The sequence below is a fragment of the Pteropus alecto genome, unplaced genomic scaffold (assembly GCF_000325575.1).
Source record: "Pteropus alecto unplaced genomic scaffold, ASM32557v1 scaffold270, whole genome shotgun sequence".
Taxonomy (NCBI): Eukaryota; Metazoa; Chordata; class Mammalia; order Chiroptera; family Pteropodidae; genus Pteropus; species Pteropus alecto.
The window spans coordinates 6,738,375-6,758,098 of NW_006430735.1; the positions used below are offsets into that span (position 1 = coordinate 6,738,375).

The following is a 19,724-nucleotide window of genomic DNA, read 5'->3' on the forward strand; positions in this document are numbered from 1 at the left end:
GAAAGAGGAACCCCAAAGTGAGAAACAGATCAAAAAGAGTCCTTCACTAACCTCAGAAAAGAGGTTAAGTAGAGTGCCATCGAAATCACTGGACTTGAATAAAAATGAATATCTTTCTCTGGACAAAAGCAGCACTTCAGATTCTGTTGATGAAGGTAAAAATTCTTACAAATTTTAATAAAATTTCAGTTGTCTTTTAATGTTTGTCTTTTTATTAGGTGTGTACAGATTTAGAATTTATTTGCATTAGATACAGTCTCACTCTATAAAGAACCAAAAAAGAGTCAGGGGTAATAGAAAATAGAGGAAAGAGGCTACTAAATCTAACCCATCTCTACTTTCCAGAGTCTGGAATTTATAAACCTCCATCACATTTAGCTTTTTAAATCCTAAGCTTTAAGTCAGTGGAGATGGAGTAATAGCAATGGAAAAGCAGATCTTAATAAAGATCTACCTAGTGTTATAGACACTGTAATTGTACGACTTTCTTTTAACCACCAAAAGAAGAAAGCGATACAGAGAGGCACAAGTGGAGAATATAGTAAAAATTAAAAGCAGTTGCTTAAAGGAACCTATAGCAAATCATTTTCTCTCTACTTTCTCTAAGTTAGCACCAATAACCTGGGGCTTGTCATTCTTATTAAGCGGGCATTTTAAGGAATCTTTTTTTAACCGTAAGATTATTGATACTGAAGTCAGTGAAGCGGAGAGACATTGGGAAAGATCCAGGTTTCAAATTTCAGGAACGAGAACAATGTCAGTGGATTTTTGCTCTGACCTGCTTTCTTACCAGCAGTGCTCAGAATGTTAATGGGAACACTACAGTGGTTTGGATCTCTAGGACGTGATTGCATTTGTTAGTCTAGCTCCTATTCATGTTAGACCTGGTTTATGAACCCCTCAAGTCTTTTTCTATATTGAAAACCAAATCTATGAAAACCAAAACTAAATCCAAGTCACATCCAAATCAAATCCAAATTCAAAACCCAACCAGGACCTACGTCCATGAAAATCCATTCCAAATCAGGTGAGACTCCGACTTGAGAACACTGAAGTATCTTTAATGAAAACTAGATCCATGCTCTTAAAAACATAAATAAAAATCTACTAGTTCTTAAAAATCGTAGAATGCGTTAAGAAAACAGTTGTCGAGTTCTTTGGAAAAGATAGTCTAGAGGAAGTTTTTTTAAAAAGGTATGAACCCCATGAATGACTAGACTCTTAGTGTTCTTACCATTCGTGCTTTGGTAATGGGAACAGGCAGCAGGTGTGAAGTAGGTATCCCCTGCCTGGCTGAACCTCTGACTTTAGAAAGACCTCCTCTGGCACCCAGTGGCCAGATAGTAAGTGACACCAAAACAAGGATTCTTTTTCCCTCTTTCTCAACTGCTGTTTTATAGGAATAGTGCTTCAAAAGTAGTTTCTTTGTTGAGTTCCCATAAATTTAACATTGATGATAAGTTACGTAAGGGATAACATTAAAACTCATATATTCTGCGTCCATATCTATAAAGAAAGAAAGAATAACAGTGGAGTAATGCTCTATTGAATGTGAGCCCTGATCACATTTTGCTCCTTGCTGGAGCCCATTTAAATAAGACTGTGTGGCTTTACAGCAGTGAGACCTTCTGTGCAGCAGTCAGCCTTCTGTTTGTTCAGGTTTCCTTTAAGGTGTATGGGATGACATTTTTTTCCTTATTAGATTATCATTTGATAATAAATCAAGTACTTCTATTGCATTCCCTAAGCAAGTTCCAAAATCTAGGTCTTATCTATGTATTAAGTGGGCATTATAATAATTTTTTTGTTTTTAGTTTCTGAAGGTTATGAGGTTATAAAGACATTCGAAGTCAATGAACTGTAGAGACAATGGGAAAGGTCAAAAGAAGTAAACCATCCCAGGAAATTTGGAAATTTATGTGGGGATTTCGAGGGAGCTAGGTAGATGGCAGATTGCTTACTTTAAACCAAGCATCACTTTATTTAAAATGACAGTATTTTGATGTACTATTGTGAGCAGGTTGAGAAAATGAGAGGCTTTCATTTCTACCACCTATAAGCTATAATCTTTGGGAGGGAGGCACTGGACTTCTTTTTATGTTTTTTTTTTTTTTTCCAATTAGAGTTGACATTCACTATTATTTTATATTATTTTCAGGTGTACAGCATAGTGGTTAGACATTTATATAATTTACAAATCACCTCAATTAGTCTAGTCCTCACCTGGCACTGTACATAGTTATTACAATATTATTGACTGTATGCCCCATGCTGTACTTCACACCCCTGTGACTGTTTTGTAACTGTCAGTTTATACTTCTTAATCTCTTCATCGTTTTCACCCTGTCCCCAACTCTCCTTTCATCAGGCAATCATCAATTTGTTCTCTGTATCTATGAGTCTGTTTTTGTTTTGTTTATTTTGTTCTTTAGATTGTCATATAAGTGAAATCATTTGGTATTTGTCGTTCACTGTTTGACTTATTTCACTTAGCTAATGCTCTCTAGGTCCATCCATGTTGTTGCAAATGGTAAGATTTCATTTTTTATGGCCGAGTAATATTCCATTGTATATATGTACCACCTGTTCTTTATCCAACTGTCTGTTGATGGGCACTTAGGTTGCCTCCATATCTTGGCTATTGTAAATAGTGCTGCAGTGAACATAGGGGTGCATAGATGTTTTTGAATTGGCACTGGACTATATTAGTATGGAGACTCCCTCTAGACCCATGTAAACTTGAGAGGAATCAACAGAGTAGAGCATCGTGAAATACCTCATAGAGGGACCTGATATAACTTTGGGTAAAGCTAGAGAAAAAGCGATGAAATAGTCTAGCATGTCAGGGGAACAGCCCTGAGACTAACCCAGGTAACCCTGACACGGTTACCTGAGTCAGGTTTTTGAACAACACTCTCAAATTGAACTTGGTTTTTCAGTTGTAAAGAAAGCCCTCAATCTGAGTCAGGAAGACAGCAGGTCACCAGTTTTTAGAAAATGGAAGATAGAACAAACTGTGCTTTTCTTGCATACCTACATAGTACATTTTTCATGCACCCTCAAAACGCTGTCAACATATGGTTTCAGTTTTATTCATGTTTATGTCCTTTTCATATTTATCTATCTCACTTGTCCCACCATTTCCACTGGCCACTTTCAAACTGATATGTTTGAAATAGTATTTATTCTTTATTGGAAAAAGTGACCTGCTACTAGGTTGAGCAGTGTTCCTCTTTCCAGGTAAAATACCAGCTGCTAGCTTAATATGTTACAGCAATGCTACTGCTGATTCTAGGAGCTTTCAAGTACTGTGAATTTGATACATAAATAATCCCAGGTGGAAATACTTTATTTCATATCCTTACTTCTTCAGACGGATTTACATACAAAAGGTATTATTGTTAATTTCCTTTAGTGAAACCACAAACTCTATTTTTTATCAGTTATAATACAGAACAATTTAATAACGGAGTTTAAATGAAATATGACAATATTATATTGAAATAATCCACATGAGTGTGATTTGTTTCTTTCTTAAATGTGAACAAGAAATTTACTTTTGAAAAATTATAGTTCCAGGGCTCCTTAGAGCAGGGATTCCCCACCCCCGGACCGCAACCAGTCTGTAGCCTGTTAGGGACCGGGCCGCATAGCAGGAAGTGAGTGGCGGGTGAGTGAAGAAAGCTTCATCTGTATTTGCAGTGGTTCCCCAGTGCTAGCATCACTGCCTCAGATCATCAGGCATTAGATTCTCATAGGAGCACTGGTCCCTGGTGCCAAAAAGGTTGGGGACTGCTGCCTTAGAGAAATGGCTCTGCTTCTAGGGCTGGGGTGGGGAATATACAAAATGAGCCTGGAGCATCTCGTAGTGCCAGAAAATAAAGAAGTACTTAATATAATAGGGAGGCATGTCAAAAGGACACACGAGTCAACCTGAAGGAGATCCTAGTGGCCAAATTAAAAAGATTCGAACAACAAAATAAATACAATATTGGATTATATCCAGGAGAATATTCATGAGTCCATACTGATATAAAGGATTGAATAAATACATAAATGGAGGAGAAAACACAAATCTTTCTCACAGATTTCTAAATATATGGAGAGACTCTCCCTTCCAGGAAGTGGAGCTCAATTCTCCTCCCCTTGAGTGTGGGCTGAACTTAGTGACTCTTCTAACAAATAGAATATGGAAAGGTGAAAACAGTAACTCTGCAGTGGAGGGACCTGCCAGCCACCACCACCTTAACCAACTGAGGATCAGGGTTATAGTCATGTTCCTATGTGTGCTCCCTGAGCACAGTCAGAAGGGCACTTGACCTTTGTGGTGTTCTTCCCCAGAACCTGCAGCCCAGTCTAATCATGAAAAAAACTTCAGATGAACCCAAATTGAGGGACATTCTACAAAATATCTGACCAGTGCTGTTCAAATATGTTAAGGTCATTAAAAAAAAGAAAAAAAGAAAGAAGGAGGGACTGTCATAGATTGGAGGACTAATGAGATATAATAACTAAATGCAATGTGGTACTTTGGGTTGGATCCTTGTACAGAAAAGGACATTACTGGAAAAAATAGGAATAAAACCGAGTTTAGTTGATTGTACGTCTAAAATTATTCCAAAATAAAAAATTTAAAAATATGGTTGTAAATTCTAAGTTCTATAGATAAAAGTAGACCCTATGATAATTTAGTGCTTTCAACAGTCACTTATTCAATCAAAAATAGTTACTTAATACTTTTTGTGTGCCAAGCACATAATGTCCATTAATGTTTAAAATCAGCATGGTCCCTATTCACATGTGCAGGAAAGAGGCAATAAACAAGTCAATAAGCCAACAAAAATATAATTACAAGTCGGGATAAGTTCTGTGAAGGAAATGAGCAGGATCAATAGAATCACTGTACTCGTTTGCTTTCTTTGTGAGTATATGAATTATTTTTATAATGAATGTATATTACATCTCTGTCAGAAAAAGCTATCTCTCAAGCTTAATTGGGAAGTTGCCTCACAAAACCTTAGCAAATTGCCTAGTTTCAGTAATTTATTCCTATGCCAAAGGATGCCGGCATTATTTGAAATTGCAGTGAATAGCTTTTGCCTACATATAGTATTGCTGCAGGAAGAAGGTAAATCAATATCTACCTGATATCCCTAAGTTCTTTGCTTCTGTAGCAGAGACACAAATCATTGAATGTGGGAGAAAAAGCAATAATTGCAGTGAAAGCAGAGCTAGAAGAGTTTTTCTGATTTTTAGAATATCTTCTACTTGCCCAGACTGCTTCCTGTGGTGTAATATTGATGGATGCTCTACACAGATAATTCTTAGAGCTTGATTTCTGAAATATGGGTAGCTTTGGTCACAGTTTGCATGCTGTATTGATGGGGCATAACCCTTGAAATAATAAATAATCCGAATCCTGAAATCATTAAAATTTCATATTGCATTACTTTACTTTCTTTACTTTACCAGGCTCCTATCCTAGCTGTCTTTTTCTTTTTTTCTTTTTTCGATTCTTTTAAGGTAAAGTCTTGGCAATATAAAGTAGAGATTAGGTTTGTGTGCTCTTCTGGAGCTGGAGTGAATTCAAATTCCAGTTCAGTCACTCACTAGCCATGGAGCTTTGGCAATTCTCTCAGTGCCTCAGTTTGCTCACTGTGTAATGGAGATGATGGTGATGACACCATTTAACTCACAGGATTGCTGTGAGGATAAGATGAGTGAATACTTGTAAGGTGCTTAGCACAATGCATGCCATATAGTAAGCACCGTACAAGCCAGGGTTATTTTTACATAAGGTTTCCAGGGAATATGAGGGGAGCTGAGCAGATACTGCTTTTTCACTTGTTACCAATAGTTTTCAATGTCATTAACAGTTTCCCAGAAAAATGTAATATTTCATTGGGCATTATTTAGCTTTGAAGCATACTTTTCAGAAGGATTTCTTACTTTTAATGTGTGGTAGTAAGAATAGGTTGTAAATACAATGATACTTAACTCGGAGGCAGTTAGCTTTAAGTCAAGTTTGAAAGATTATTCAGGGTAGCATGTTAGTGAGTGCAACAGATATTTAGATCCAGTCTTGACAATATTTACTAGAAGTATGGGCATTCAGAAATATGAGCTGCTAATGGCTGTGGTAGATACTACTCTGTGAATCTCTGTCTTGCCCTTGTCACTTTTGAAATATCCTTTTGAACAATATATTATGGGAGTTTGATATCATTCAAGTTAAATACTTCTTTATCTTTTGGGTGTTGACAACTGAAATATTGATCATATATAGTTTAATTAACTATATATTCTTATGTATAGTTATAACATTGTACATATGTATATAACACCGATTTAGAGTTTTAATTGTGACCTGAAATGTGCTGATCACTAATCACATTTAAAAACCGAAAACAAGCAAACAAAACCTCGAAATGACTTTTCCTTGACTTCTTCTTTTTTGGTTCTGTTTTTTTTTTGTTTGTTTGTTTCCCCAGAAAATATTCCTGAGAAAGATCTTCATGGAAGACTTTATATCAACCGTGTTTTTCACATCAGTGCTGAGAAAATGTTTGAATTGCTCTTCACCAGTTCACGCTTCATGCAGAGATTTGCCAATTCTAGAAATATAATAGGTTGGTTCCTGTGTTCTTATCTAATGATAAATTTGGGAAGATTTTATTATCTTTAGAGTGTTAAGCCTACATAAATTGATTTATGTTGTCGGGGGATTTGATTTTATTTTGGTGATGTATAAACTAGTTTTTAAGTTGGTTAAATTTACATGTAAACAGTATACTTGTTCAGTTAGTCAGATCCTACCTACAATAAAGTTCAGACTCTTTGAAAACTAAAACTCCATTTATTTATTAATGTAGCAGTTCACTTGGATTGGACCCCATTTTAAAGATTTCCGTTGTGGAACAACTGATGCCAGTAGAGTGTAAATTGGTACAATCACTTTGCAGTATGCTTTGGCAGAAGCTACTAAAGCTGATCATATGCATTCTCTCTGATACTGCAATTCTCTACTAAGTGTATGTCCTTCAGAAATGGTACATGTGTACTCTGAATGGCATGTGCTGTTATTTATAGCAGCACTATTAATATATCCACCAGTAATAGACTGGATAAACAAATTGTGTATGGTCATGCAAAAGAATATTATATAGCAATCAAAACAAACTGCTACTACTTATAACAATCTGAGTAAATTTCACAAATATGACGTTAAGCAAAAGAAGCCAGACAGAAAAGATTTCTTTATATAAATGAGAACCAGGCAAAACTAATGTATGGCTATAAAATCAGCATAGTAGTTATGATTGTGGAGAGTTGGGTTGTTAAAGGCTGGGAAAGAGCTTCTGGGATGCTGATAAAGTTCTCTACTTTGATCTGAGTAGTGGTACACGTGTGTGTTTTCTTTGTGAAAATTCACAGAGTTGTACATTTGAGATTGCATTGTCTATGGCATACTTCAATGAAAATACCAAAAAAAATTCCAGTGAGGGAATGCATTGTAAAAAGAATTTCATCGATTATGTTTTATAAGTTCTATTTTGGTAAACATCTAAAATAAGCTTATGGTTAGTTTGAAACCGAATTTATCCTAAATAATTCAAGATATTCTATAAATGTTTGGAGCACATGGTTTAACTTGCTATATAAAATTAGAAAATAGTAGCAGTAGAGATTCATATAAGGTGAATCATTTGACCTAGTCAAAGAGAAAGTTATTCTACAATTTAAATACAGTTTATAATCTAGTCATTTTATTAACCATTAGATGTTATTCCTTTATTTGAAACTTTTATGTAACCATAATCACTTATTCATAGGTTATATAATCATTGACATGAGTTTTAGGTATAAAATATGATTTTTTTCTTATTTTTCATAATAGGGTAGCAAAGAGATTTCAAATTGATAGCTATTGAGTCCTGTGACTATATTAAGAATTTCATAGTTTTAAAAAATCATTTATTTATTTTTTCTTCTTCCAGTTTTAAAAATGTTGAATATCCGAAGGATATAAATTTTCCTCTTCACTCAGTAGCTTCTCTTTAACTTATATCTGTTCTCAATCTATTGTATATTTTCTTGCTATTCATGTCTGGCTGTAGAACTTGGTATTTCAGAAGAGTTGGATATATTATTTCTCTTAATATTCTAAAACGATGCCTGTTGATATTGCTGAAAAAGGCCCATGAGGCACTAGCATGTTACTCCACAGTGGTACTAAATGAAGTTTTTTGAATCGCAGCTGCATTTAGTGTCTGATGTCATATCTGGCTTCAGTATGGATGAATATATTTGCTATCTGATCTAATAAGTGGCTTCAGGAAGCAAAGGCTTCTGGCTAATTCTAAATCTAAACAATTATGGGCATATTGCTGTTTAGACCTAGAATTAGAAGTTTTTCTCCAAAAGAGGTAATTTGCTCATGATTATACAACATCGTGCTATCTACTAAACTTGTTACCTGGTAATCCAAGTTGTATTTCTTGAGAATGGGTTTCAAAGGCTTCTTTTTAAAAATATTATGAATTTAATGAAAAATGTTTCTATAGTCCATTATTTGTGGATTTAATCTAATTTCAGCACTAAAATGGCTACTTACTCAATCTATTTTTTTTAATTAGGGAGCTTTTAAATAGGGATTCCTTTAAGTCTTGTTTATGACACTACTTTTATGTTTATGACACTACACTATATAGTTATGACACTACTTTTATAATTTAGAGCTCAGTTTTCAGTCTTTTTATTCAACTTTTTTTAACATTGAAAAATGTAAACCTTCAAAGGTTGCATGAATACTATAGTAAAACCCACATATTTATCACCTAGATACATCTTTTTTTAAAATTCTAAACTGTTCATAAAATAGTAAAATTTACCATTTTAAGCACTTTTAAGTGTACAGTTCCAGTAGTATTAAGGGTAGTCGCATTGTTGTGTGACCATCACCACTATCCTGCTCCAGAACTTTTCTCATCTTCCCAAACTGAAACTCTCTATTAAATAATAACTCCTCATTTTTCCCTCCTCCCGATGACCACCATTCTACTTTGTCTCTGTGAATTTTACTACCCCTCAGTACCTCCGATAAGTGGAATCATACAATATTTGTCCCTTCATGACTGTCATTTCACTTAGCATAATGTCTCCAAGGTTTATCCAAGGTTTTCCTTCCTTTTTAAAGCTAAATAATCCATTGTATGTATATACCACATTTTGTTTATCCATTCATATAGGCATGGAGTTCTGAGTTGCTTCCACTTTTTGGTTTTTGTGAATATTGCTGCTCTGAACACTGATGTACAAACATCTGTTTGAGTCCCTGCTTTCAGTTGGGTATATACCTAAAAGTGGAATTGCTGAATCGTAAAGTAATTCTGTGTTTAATTTTTTGAGGAAATGCCATACTGTTTTCCACAGTGGCGGTATCATTTAACATCCCCACCAGAATACATAAAGGTTCCAATTTCTCCACTTTTACACCAACACTTGTTATTTTCAGTTGTATGTGTGTGTGATAATAGCCATCTTAATGGTTGTGAAGATTCACTAATTTTAAAACTTTATTACACTAAAAGATTCTTAAAGTATTCTGTTTCCTACTTTTTATTACTTCAACTCAGTATATCAAAATGGCTTAGGGTTTTTTTTTTTTTTTGTATACTGCTGCCATTTTTTCTTATAATTTTATCCCCAGTATTTTTACATCATGCTGAACTTTACTTAGGTATTGGTTACTTGCCTATTCCAAGGTGTTACTTAGATGATGTTCTGGCACATGATATTCAGTAGGCTTGTTGGTAACATTGGTGAAAATACAACTGGAAGACAGATACTTTTCTATTATCCTGGTTGATGGTAACTTTGAATAGTGTGCAGTTTCAACAGCAGAATTCAATGATATCTTTAAATTCTATTGCTGATTCACAATGGATTATTTGTATAATTTTTCTGAAACAGGCTGACATATGACCAAAATAATCTTTTAAAAGTATTTTAGAATTTTTTTCTCTTCCTTCACGTACACCTAAGTATTTTTTACAGCAAAATCTGGATGATAGAGTCCATGGTTTGTGATTTTTGTTTTTAAACTTGTTTGTAATGTTTTTCCAGATACCAACAGACAGACAGCTTCAGGATCTCTTATTAAATCTCTAAGCCTAGCTGTCAGAAAGAAATTGAGTAAAATTGGATAGGTCATAAAGCCTGGCTTCATTCCTTTAATGATGGGTAATGGGTTAGATAAGGCTCCTTTATTTTAGGATGTTAATGAATAACAGTCAGACATACTAATTGCCTAAGTCCATTTGTGCTAACAGCATTAGGTGATTTAGATCTTTGAATAGAGTTCATGATGCTTTTACCTTTGATGTATAGTGCTATCCCCTAAAGACATATTTCTGTTCAAAGTGTGTTTTTACACATTGTGTTGTTGCTAAGCAAATAAAAGAGAATTTGACCAAGTTCTTGTCATAAATAGAGAGATTATCCTACAGCTTTCTTAATATAGAAAAGGTTATGTAGTTATTTATATTCCATTCCCCATCCTTTATTAAAAATTTTGGCACCTGAGACTAGAGTCACATCCTGGCAGCTCTTGTCCTGGTGTGCTAGAGTTCTTGGAGATAATCTGCTGGTCTTGATTCACTGGCGAAGGCAATCAGATCAGAAACATTCCCTTCTCAGCTCCTAGGTGGAGTGGGTTGGCAGGCATCTTTCCTCATACTCATCAAGGAGTTGGCCTCTGCCATGCTGTATTATAAACCCTTTTCTCTGCCCTAGGGAAAAACAAATTCAGCAGATAAGCTATTAACATTACATGATTTCTCACTACATGATTCCCTTCTGACGTGATTTCTCCACAAGTTGGAGTCATGGTCATATTGTTGCATAATGACAACTGTCTTTCAAGGTTTTGTCCTCAATGATGAAAATGTTGAAGTGTTGTTCTGTCTCTGTATAATAAGGCTGATGCCATTATTTCTCTTCTCGAGATTTTAAAAAGAAGGCTATGGATGAACCAACTTTTAATATTGTCTTCTAAAAAAAAAAAAAGAAAAAAGTATATTAATAGATAACAATTTCGAAGTCAATAGATCAGAGATGGGGGATATGCCTAACATTTAATTTTACTTTTGGACTGGTTGAAAATAAAAATTTAGATAATTCAAAAACTACCTCTTTTGATTCCATTTCAAGTCATACCCTTCAGAATTCCAGAACTAACTCATTTTATGTTTGCTGTGATTAGATGTAGTATCTACCCCTTGGAACGTGGAACCTGGAGGTGATCAACTGAGAACGATGACCTACACTATAATCCTTAATAATCCACTTACTGGAAAATGCACTGCTGCCACTGAAAAACAGGTATGTGTACTCTGTCAATATTTCAAAAGAATCATTCATATAGAAAGAGAGAAGATGCCTGTTATAGTCATCAGTTTACAAAACAATATCCACAAATAAATGGCAAGGAAAAAAGGGAGGAGAAACTGTTACAGGTTAAAAGAGACCTAAGAGGTATTTGAACCATATCAATCCAACCTTAATTCAAACTAACCGTAAAAAGGTATTATGAGATTTAAGGAATTGTTAATTTTTTTATGTATGATGGTATGTAGCTATATTTTAAAGAAAGGAATATTTACCTTTTAAGGAGATACAGTGAAGAATTTATAAAGAGGCATCTACTGATGTATTTATGGATGAAATTATATTTATGTCTGGGATATCCTTTAAAAGAAATCTAGCCAGTCCGAGAATGAAGGGGAGAGAGGGGATGTGGGAATACAGTACAGATGAAACAGGGTTGGGCAGGAGTAGATGTTATTGAAACTGGCTGATGAGCTTATGGGGTTCATTGTACTTTATTTCATTTGTACTTTGAACTTTTCTATAATAAATAGTTTAAAAAAGAATAGTACTGGAATCTGATTTACAGGATCATGGCAAATAACTAGATGGCTGCTGCGACTTATGGGGAAGAGATTATATTTAATGCTCTACTATGTCACCAGCATGGCACTGTCTTATAATGGAGTTTGTGTGTGGCCAATTTGTGTTGAAGTGTAGTGTATCTGTTCTGCAAACAGTTTGAAAAGATCTGTTAATATCTGAATTAATTATGTTATTATAGTTTCTGTCCATCAGTGTTAAAAAGGACTTAAACTTTTTAAAAATGATTCTTAGACATTATAGGAAAGTTCGGTATTTTGATATTGGAGAGTCTTTGATAACTGTAAAGGATAGGTAGAAAAGGTAAGATTATAGTGAGAAAGATTTGGTCAGCAACTTCTTCAAGTCCTGTTTAGGGAAAGCAATACCTTGTTTGGAGCCCCCTTCCTTCACTTTTTGGTGAAGGGTGGTTTGGTTTAACTTTGATGAATTTTTGGGGGTGAGGTCCTTACTTTGTTTAATTGATTTTGAATTGTTCCCTTAACAGGCAAATTTAAAATTCTTTATACACTGATAATACACACAAGAGATTATATGGTTCCTTTCTTATCCTCATGCCTAAAAAGAAGAAAAAAATAATTATACAGTCAAATGACAGAAATGCAGCAAATACTATTTCTGCAAGACCCTTCTCAATTCATAGATAGCTCAGCCAAAACAGAGGAGCTCTGCAGGCTTTGTATATCAGTTTCTTATGTCCTTTGTTATTTGTAAGAAGGAATTCTAGTATATGTGTTTTAAATTGGCAAGGAATTTAATATATGAAACATGTGCATGCAAAAATTTTTTTTATCTTATTTTGACAGACACTATATAAAGAAAGTCGGGAAGCACAATTTTATTTGGTAGATTCAGAAGTGCTGACACATGATGTCCCTTACCATGATTATTTCTATACCCTGAACAGATACTATATCATCCCATCTTCAAAACAGAAATGCCGGCTGAGGTGAGCTACTGTAAATGAGTGTTTTAGTCAGGATAGGCTAGATTATGCTCTGGTAATGTAGTAATCCTAAAATCTCAGTGGTAGCTTTATACAACAAAACTTTATTTTTTTCCCAAATTACATGTCCACCAGCGGTCAGGAAAGGGGTGGGGCTCCTCACTCAAGGCCCAGTTTGATGAAGGATTTTACATCCTGAAGCTGCACAATACAGAACATGTGTCGTTTCTGTTGCTATAGGAAGAGAAAGCTGTAGAATTGGGCTCACAGTCCAGTGGCCAGAACTAGTCTTGTGACCCTGTTTAATGGCAAGGGAGCTGGGAGTTCTTGAGGAGCATGTGGTGAGCAATAAATGACTGTTGCAATGAGAATTAAGACATATTGGTGCATGAAAGGTAGTAATGGGCCATCATATGCTTGGCTTGGTCTTAGCTAATATAGTTATTTTCAACTAATTTATGACCCTGGAAATTTTTTACCCAAGGCATTTAGAAAATTTAGAATTTATTTTGAGCCTTTCCTGCTATTTAAGTAAAGAAAATTCAGGACAATAGAAAGGAAAGAAATAAAATGCCACGTATGTAGAAGAAAAATTTGATGAAATTATTGGTGGCACATAGTAATTTTTGAAAGAGTCATTGTCAGTGAACAAATTTTATAATCTTAATGACCTTAAATCCTTTTGGCTCTCCACTGAATACAATCTTACATTAAATTGCAAGGTTAATATAACTTGATTTTGTTCTTTAAATATTCTCCTTATCTTATTAGAGTTTCCACAGATTTGAAATACAGAAAACAGCCATGGGCCATTGTCAAATCTTTAATTGAGAAGAATTCCTGGAGTTCATTGGAAGGCTATTTTAAACAGCTTGGTTTGTAAATTTCTTGATTTATATACTTCTGTAAAGATAGCATTTATTAACAAAGTGGACCGATTCTATATTTGGATTCATAGCGGAAACTGGTAGACGTTGGATGGCTCCTACTGAAGTGGTTCCAGCTACCCGCTTGGAATTTCAAACTTAATTTTCATTGGTCTGACAAACACTTGTATAACACTTACTATATGTGTTGTTTTGTGCATTTATAAATATCAAAACTCATTACAACTCTGTGAGGTAGGTGCTATTGTTTTTTTCCATTTTACTAAAGAAGAAATATTGAAATACAGAGAAAGAGGTTAAAAGATGTATCTGAGATCACGTAGTTAGGAGATGTTACACTCTCTGCCTCTGCAGAGAGTCAAAAAAGTCGACTGCAGCGAGGGACCACATAACTTGATCATAAATACGGACTTGTGTTCACTGATGTCTGGAGAGTCCTTGGGCCTACACCTTCCTTATCAGTGCAGCTTCCTGGGTTTCTACAGACCACTTAGCAATGGTGCCATGTATGTGTATGGATTGGGGAGGTGGGCACTAGACTGGGGGAAGTAATATAGTTGTTCTGTTTGGATATTCCTTAAAATATACATGAGAAAAAAAAATATATATATACATACATGAGCATAATTAATTTTAAAGAAAAGCTGGTGGCCAGTTAACTCAGGGTAATTTCTCTGTCATCTAGTTTGTTGATTATTTTATTTACTTGATTTTCTCTCTTTAGTTATTTCATCATTAAACTCCTAATCAGGAGCAAAGAAAGTGAAACTTAACAACTAGTTTGGCCACTGGCTAATGAGCTTCTAATAAAAAGATCCGGTGAAGGAAAAGTTTGAACCAAATGACAAAAATAAGGTTTTTAGGGTGTTTGCAGATTTTCTTTATTACGCTTCCTTTTATGCAAACCCTCATTGTAAATTAGAACTATTATATGCTATTCCTTCCTTTGAAATTGACAGTAGAGTACTACAATCTGTCTTGGAAACCTTTCTAATGATTCAGTATAAGTGGGTAGCCTGTTTCTATAACTGAAATCATTATATTAATATTTAATATAGCACATGGCAAATTTGCTCTGATGATCCCATCATTTATTAATACAGTATATTCTTCCTAGAATAACGAAGCCTCATTATGGGATCACTGTACTCTCCAAAACTTTTCATTAAGAGTAAGGTTTGAATCTAGGCCATAAGAAACCTAAGTAGTTGTTAAAGTTACCAAGGCTTAAAAAAACAAACTAAAAACAAAACCACCACTAAACCCCCTTTATCTTATAGTTGAGACGGTTTCTCTACTATCTAAAGATTTTTTTTTTCCTTCTTAGAATCAGATTTGTTAGTGGAAGAATCTGTGTTAAGCCAGTCCATTGAAGACCCTGGAAAACTTAGTGGCCTACGAAGGAGAAGGCGAACATTCAACCGAAATGCAGAAACAGTTCCTAAACTTTCTTCTCAGCATTCTTCTGGAGACGGGGGCTTGGACGTCAAAGGGGATATTACAGGTAGCTGTTACTGGGTAAACAGAGATGAAAGAGTTTAGTTTACTTATATGAAGCAGAATATGGTATGCCTCTTGTGCAGTTGCAAAAGGGCAGGTATCTGGCCAATAGAAGTATTTTATTGGATGCACATGGTATTTTTAAAATTGGACATTTTTGTATAAAAACTCAGATCTGATATCCCTGGACCCAAATCCCTTCATAGCAACATTCAGTTGGCATTTAATGGTAGCTGCCCCATTAGACCAAGTGTGCACTCCCCAGAGCACTAGTCCCCACCATTTTCCCTGGCTGTTGGATACTTCGCTCATTAATTTCCTGCCCAGCATTGACAGACATTTGATTTTTATCCTTGAATGTACTACAATGATTATATGTTTTTAATCCTTATGTACTGTCAGGGCCAGCCCAGCAAAACTCTCAATTTTGAAGACATCTTGCCTCTACTAATTGTTATTACCTCCATCTCAGAACTATAAAGCTGTGTGGTATCTTCTCATCTTTCTACATAAACCTAGCTCAAATACAAGATTTGCAGAGATGGAACTTAGCTAGAGATCGCGCATGATGTATTGAATTGCTTACTTAATTTTGGAGTAAATTAATTTGTAATAGAGGCCAAATTTGAAAGACTGATGTAGTTTTTCTTTTTGTATATTTGTTTCCTATTACTCAGGATATCAGGCACCAAAAAAGGGTACCGGAAATTAACCCTAAATCATTTTGTCTTTACAAATAATTTTTAAAATTTCTTCTCCAGTTTTTTTTCAAATGAAATTAAAATTTTACTGGCTGTAATCACAATCCTAATTCTAATGCAGCCTTTTTGTGTGTGTGTGATACATAGGAAAGAAAAAGGAAATGGAAAGCTACAACACCGCCCTCATTGTGGTAATGAGTATTTTGTAAGTATTTGTTTTGAATGCTTATTTGGCTTGTGTTTTCACTTTTAACAGTTTCCAAAATGATTTGAATGGATTTGTATATTATCGTGCGGAAATTTCCACCATTTGGCCTACAAAAACAATGATTTTATATGCTTCAGTTGATAGTTTTTGATGTATGATTTTCAGAAGAATTATTAAATTTGAGGAAATACCAAGTACACATTCATTAAATGTTCTTATTTTCTAAATTAATCTGATTTATTTCTATTATCTAGGTTTTTAATGGGAAGTTCCATAAATTTAAAGGGAATATTTATACATGCAGGCTGATGAAATCCCAAAAATGCTACTCTATTTGATTAGACCTGTGGTCTTTCCCTTTACTGTGCATAGGAAATCGCTTGCTAAAAATGCATATTTCTTGATCCCAATTCCAGAGATTGAGTCGTTAGGTCTTGAGTAGGAATCAGAAATTAGTATTTTAAAACACACTGACTGCACAGGTTATTCTGATGCAAGTGATCATGTGGAGAGAAATACTGGGGCAATTAGTTTGAATCTCAGAATATCCTATAGGAATCCGCTCAGCCAGTCATGTTTAGGCTACTATTATCTACTGTATGTGAGTCTTGAGATAGTCCATTAGGTTCTGTTGAATTGGTTCTGACTGGGTGATACACTCTGGGTGATTATTTTTTTGGAATGAAGTTCTTATATCTGCTGTTTTTCTAATTATAGATTTCAGAACATAGAAAATGTTTGTTGTGTCTTTGAGTTTCATAAAAAGCTTTTTATATTCTGCTTAAGTCAGTTCACTATGACAGTTTTGAATAGTAAATATCAGTGTTCTTTTGTATTTATAGGAAATTTATATCAAATGGTAAAATGTTCATCTACATACTGTTTCTTTGCCATATAATTTCATAGATTTTATTTTCTTGCTACTAGCTTAGTTTTCATTTAAAAAAAAATCTTTGGGATGGGTAAAGGTGAATACTATATATTTTTAAGGGCAAGTCAGTATTTTAACAGAAAATGTGATATGGTGCCACCTATCTATTTGCCATATATGTGTAATAAGAAATATACCCACTGCTGTGAGAACCGACAGTAAGTTCATTTAGCATGTAACATTTTGTATATGACACCATTAATGTATATTTAGATTTGATACTTCATCTAAGGTGAACTAGAAGAAATTTATGCTGAATGGTAATTTTTAAAAATTTCTTTTGGTGTCCACTGGGAATAACAGGTACATCACGATCTGCCTAATATCAAGTCCGTATTGATCTTCATTTCCTGTTTGTGGTGCAGCATTATGGGTTTATGATTGCTTAAGCCAGAAGTGCCCAAAAACAGGTCTTGAAAGTGTACCTGGTAGATTTCTGGGCTGAGTGGCACACATAACGTTGGCTGGGATTCCAGGCAAAGAGGAGAAATGCCAGGGACAGTCCTAACCTGCTTTATTTGAGGACTTTATTTTCACTTTAGTTACCTTCTAACTTTATTTGAGGACTTTATTGTATTTTCTTTCATACAATAGGGATAATTGATTTAAGTAACAATAATTAGAAACTAGTCTAGATAATATAGACTAGTTTTTGAAGGTTTTGCATGTGTATTCTGCAATAGTGCTCTAGGTCTGGATAAGAGTGGATTAACCAGCTATGATTTGCTCTGCCTAGTTTGCTTTTGCTAGTTTTGTTGAATGTGACACTGTTTCTGAAGCTGTCGAAGATAGAATATGCTGCTCAGTTGTTTTACCATCTCCACCTCCAAGAAGAGAAATCTTTAAAGTAAGTCTTTTCTTCCCCTCCGACCTGTTATTGTTCAATAATTCCTTAGTTGCAGAAAACTTAATCCTAGTTTTAAAGATTTTGATCTCCTAACTATTCTATAATCATACTATTTTTATTTTGTTTGCAAATTTATGGAGCACTGGTGATTTCTAGAAATGAAAGGTTAGCAGCTATTCCCTGATTTTTAAGATGGTATTTTTCTTCCAGTTTAGCCTCTGATATGGTGTCAAGAGCAGAAAATCGTCAAAAGAAGAAAGATCAGGCCCATCGTTTAAAAGGAGTGCTCCGAGACTCCATCGTGATGCTTGAAGAGGTAGGCAACTCTGTACCGCAGTACTTAGGACTCTCCTTCCGGTCGGAATCAAGTGCTCCTCTGGTTGTTAAGAGAATATTTCCTATACTGTTATTTACCTCCTAGAGGCAACTGCCCTTGCCAGTTTCTGTATTATACATATTATATGTATGTCACTTGTACTTATTTTTATTACAAAACGGGAGCATACTACACACACCATTGCATATCCTCTTTTTTCAATTAGTAATATGTTTTGAAGATATTCTCATTATCAGCATATAGATATCTACCTTATTCTTTTTATTGATCATTCTATATAAAATTTTATGCCTAACATTAACTTTTTATAGAAATGGGAGATATTCTGTACACAGTTCATTATTTTGCTTTTATTAATCACGTCTTGCAGATACTTTCATATCAGATTAAGTGCCTCTTCTTTTAACAGCTGCGTAGAATTCCACAGCATAAACATGCCCTAATTATGTTACCAGTTCTTTACTAAAGAATGAACATTTAGGTTATTTCAGTGTTTTGCTATAAACAGTGTCTCTTGAACATAGTATCATCAGTATGTGCTGCTTAGTTCCATGAACCAAAACTTAAGGTTCCCTTTGAAAAATAAAGATTACTATTTCCATTATAATATAATACATACTTACTTTTAATGTTTTAATGTAAAATTGAAAAAGAAAATAAAAGAAAACCCATAGTTCTAACATTCAGACATATTCACTGTTAATATTTTTTTTCCTTTCATCCTAAATTTTTTCTTTTTAGAAGATTCAATTTTTGCGCATTTCTTAGGATAACATGTGGGGCAGTGAAGATTACAGCTTCAACTAGGCACACTTCAGATGCTCAGCATCTACAGTTCTTAGTAACTTTCTGCTTCCACCCCCAGTAAAGAGTAGATCATATTCTCACTTTTCTCCTTATCCTCCCGTTTCCTCTCACTCTCAACTGATGACTATGCCTCAAGGAAAAAAAGAGACTTACCCTCTCCTTCTATAAGCAAATCTACAGACCTTCCTATTATTGCATCCCCGTCTTTTACACTCCTATTAGATACATTCCTCTGCCTATGGGAGGCCAGTTCCCACACGTGTTAGCAGGAGACCCCATGCATCTCCCTCTAACTTCTCCATTCTGTCTTTCTCATTCAGCTTCAGCTTTACCATCAGCACATGACTCTGCTTTATTATCTGCTACATTAAAAAACCTACACCACCCACATTTTTATCTACTCATCATCTCTCTATTCCCTTCCACAGTCAAGCTCGCTCAGAGTTGCTTACTCTTGTTGTCGCTACTTTATCCTTCATAACCCATTTATTTTTTAAATTTATTTTCTCCAAAATCACTTGTTCACATAGTTAATTGTTCTACATGGATTGTTGAGAAAAGTAGTAATCCCAGCACCCTCTTCTCCATTT

At 34.7% G+C, this 19,724-nt stretch overlaps 1 protein-coding gene and 1 non-coding gene across 2 annotated transcripts in view; both read left to right on the forward strand.

Annotated features, from left to right (window-relative positions):
• Positions 1-19,724, forward strand: part of GRAMD1C (GRAM domain containing 1C) — a 75,322-nt gene that overhangs the window by 50,418 nt on the left and 5,180 nt on the right. Inside the window, exons 9-17 of the mRNA XM_025051447.1 lie at positions 8-155; positions 6,492-6,629; positions 11,264-11,382; positions 12,777-12,919; positions 13,688-13,791; positions 15,131-15,307; positions 16,152-16,209; positions 17,880-17,990; positions 18,201-18,306. Of these exons, the coding sequence (XP_024907215.1) occupies positions 8-155; positions 6,492-6,629; positions 11,264-11,382; positions 12,777-12,919; positions 13,688-13,791; positions 15,131-15,307; positions 16,152-16,209; positions 17,880-17,990; positions 18,201-18,306 (1,104 nt within the window). The remainder of the gene's footprint in view (positions 1-7; positions 156-6,491; positions 6,630-11,263; positions 11,383-12,776; positions 12,920-13,687; positions 13,792-15,130; positions 15,308-16,151; positions 16,210-17,879; positions 17,991-18,200; positions 18,307-19,724) is intronic.
• LOC112485244 lies at positions 10,580-10,689 on the forward strand. The gene has a single exon (XR_003048383.1). It is a non-coding gene; the product is annotated as a small nucleolar RNA SNORA3/SNORA45 family (small nucleolar RNA).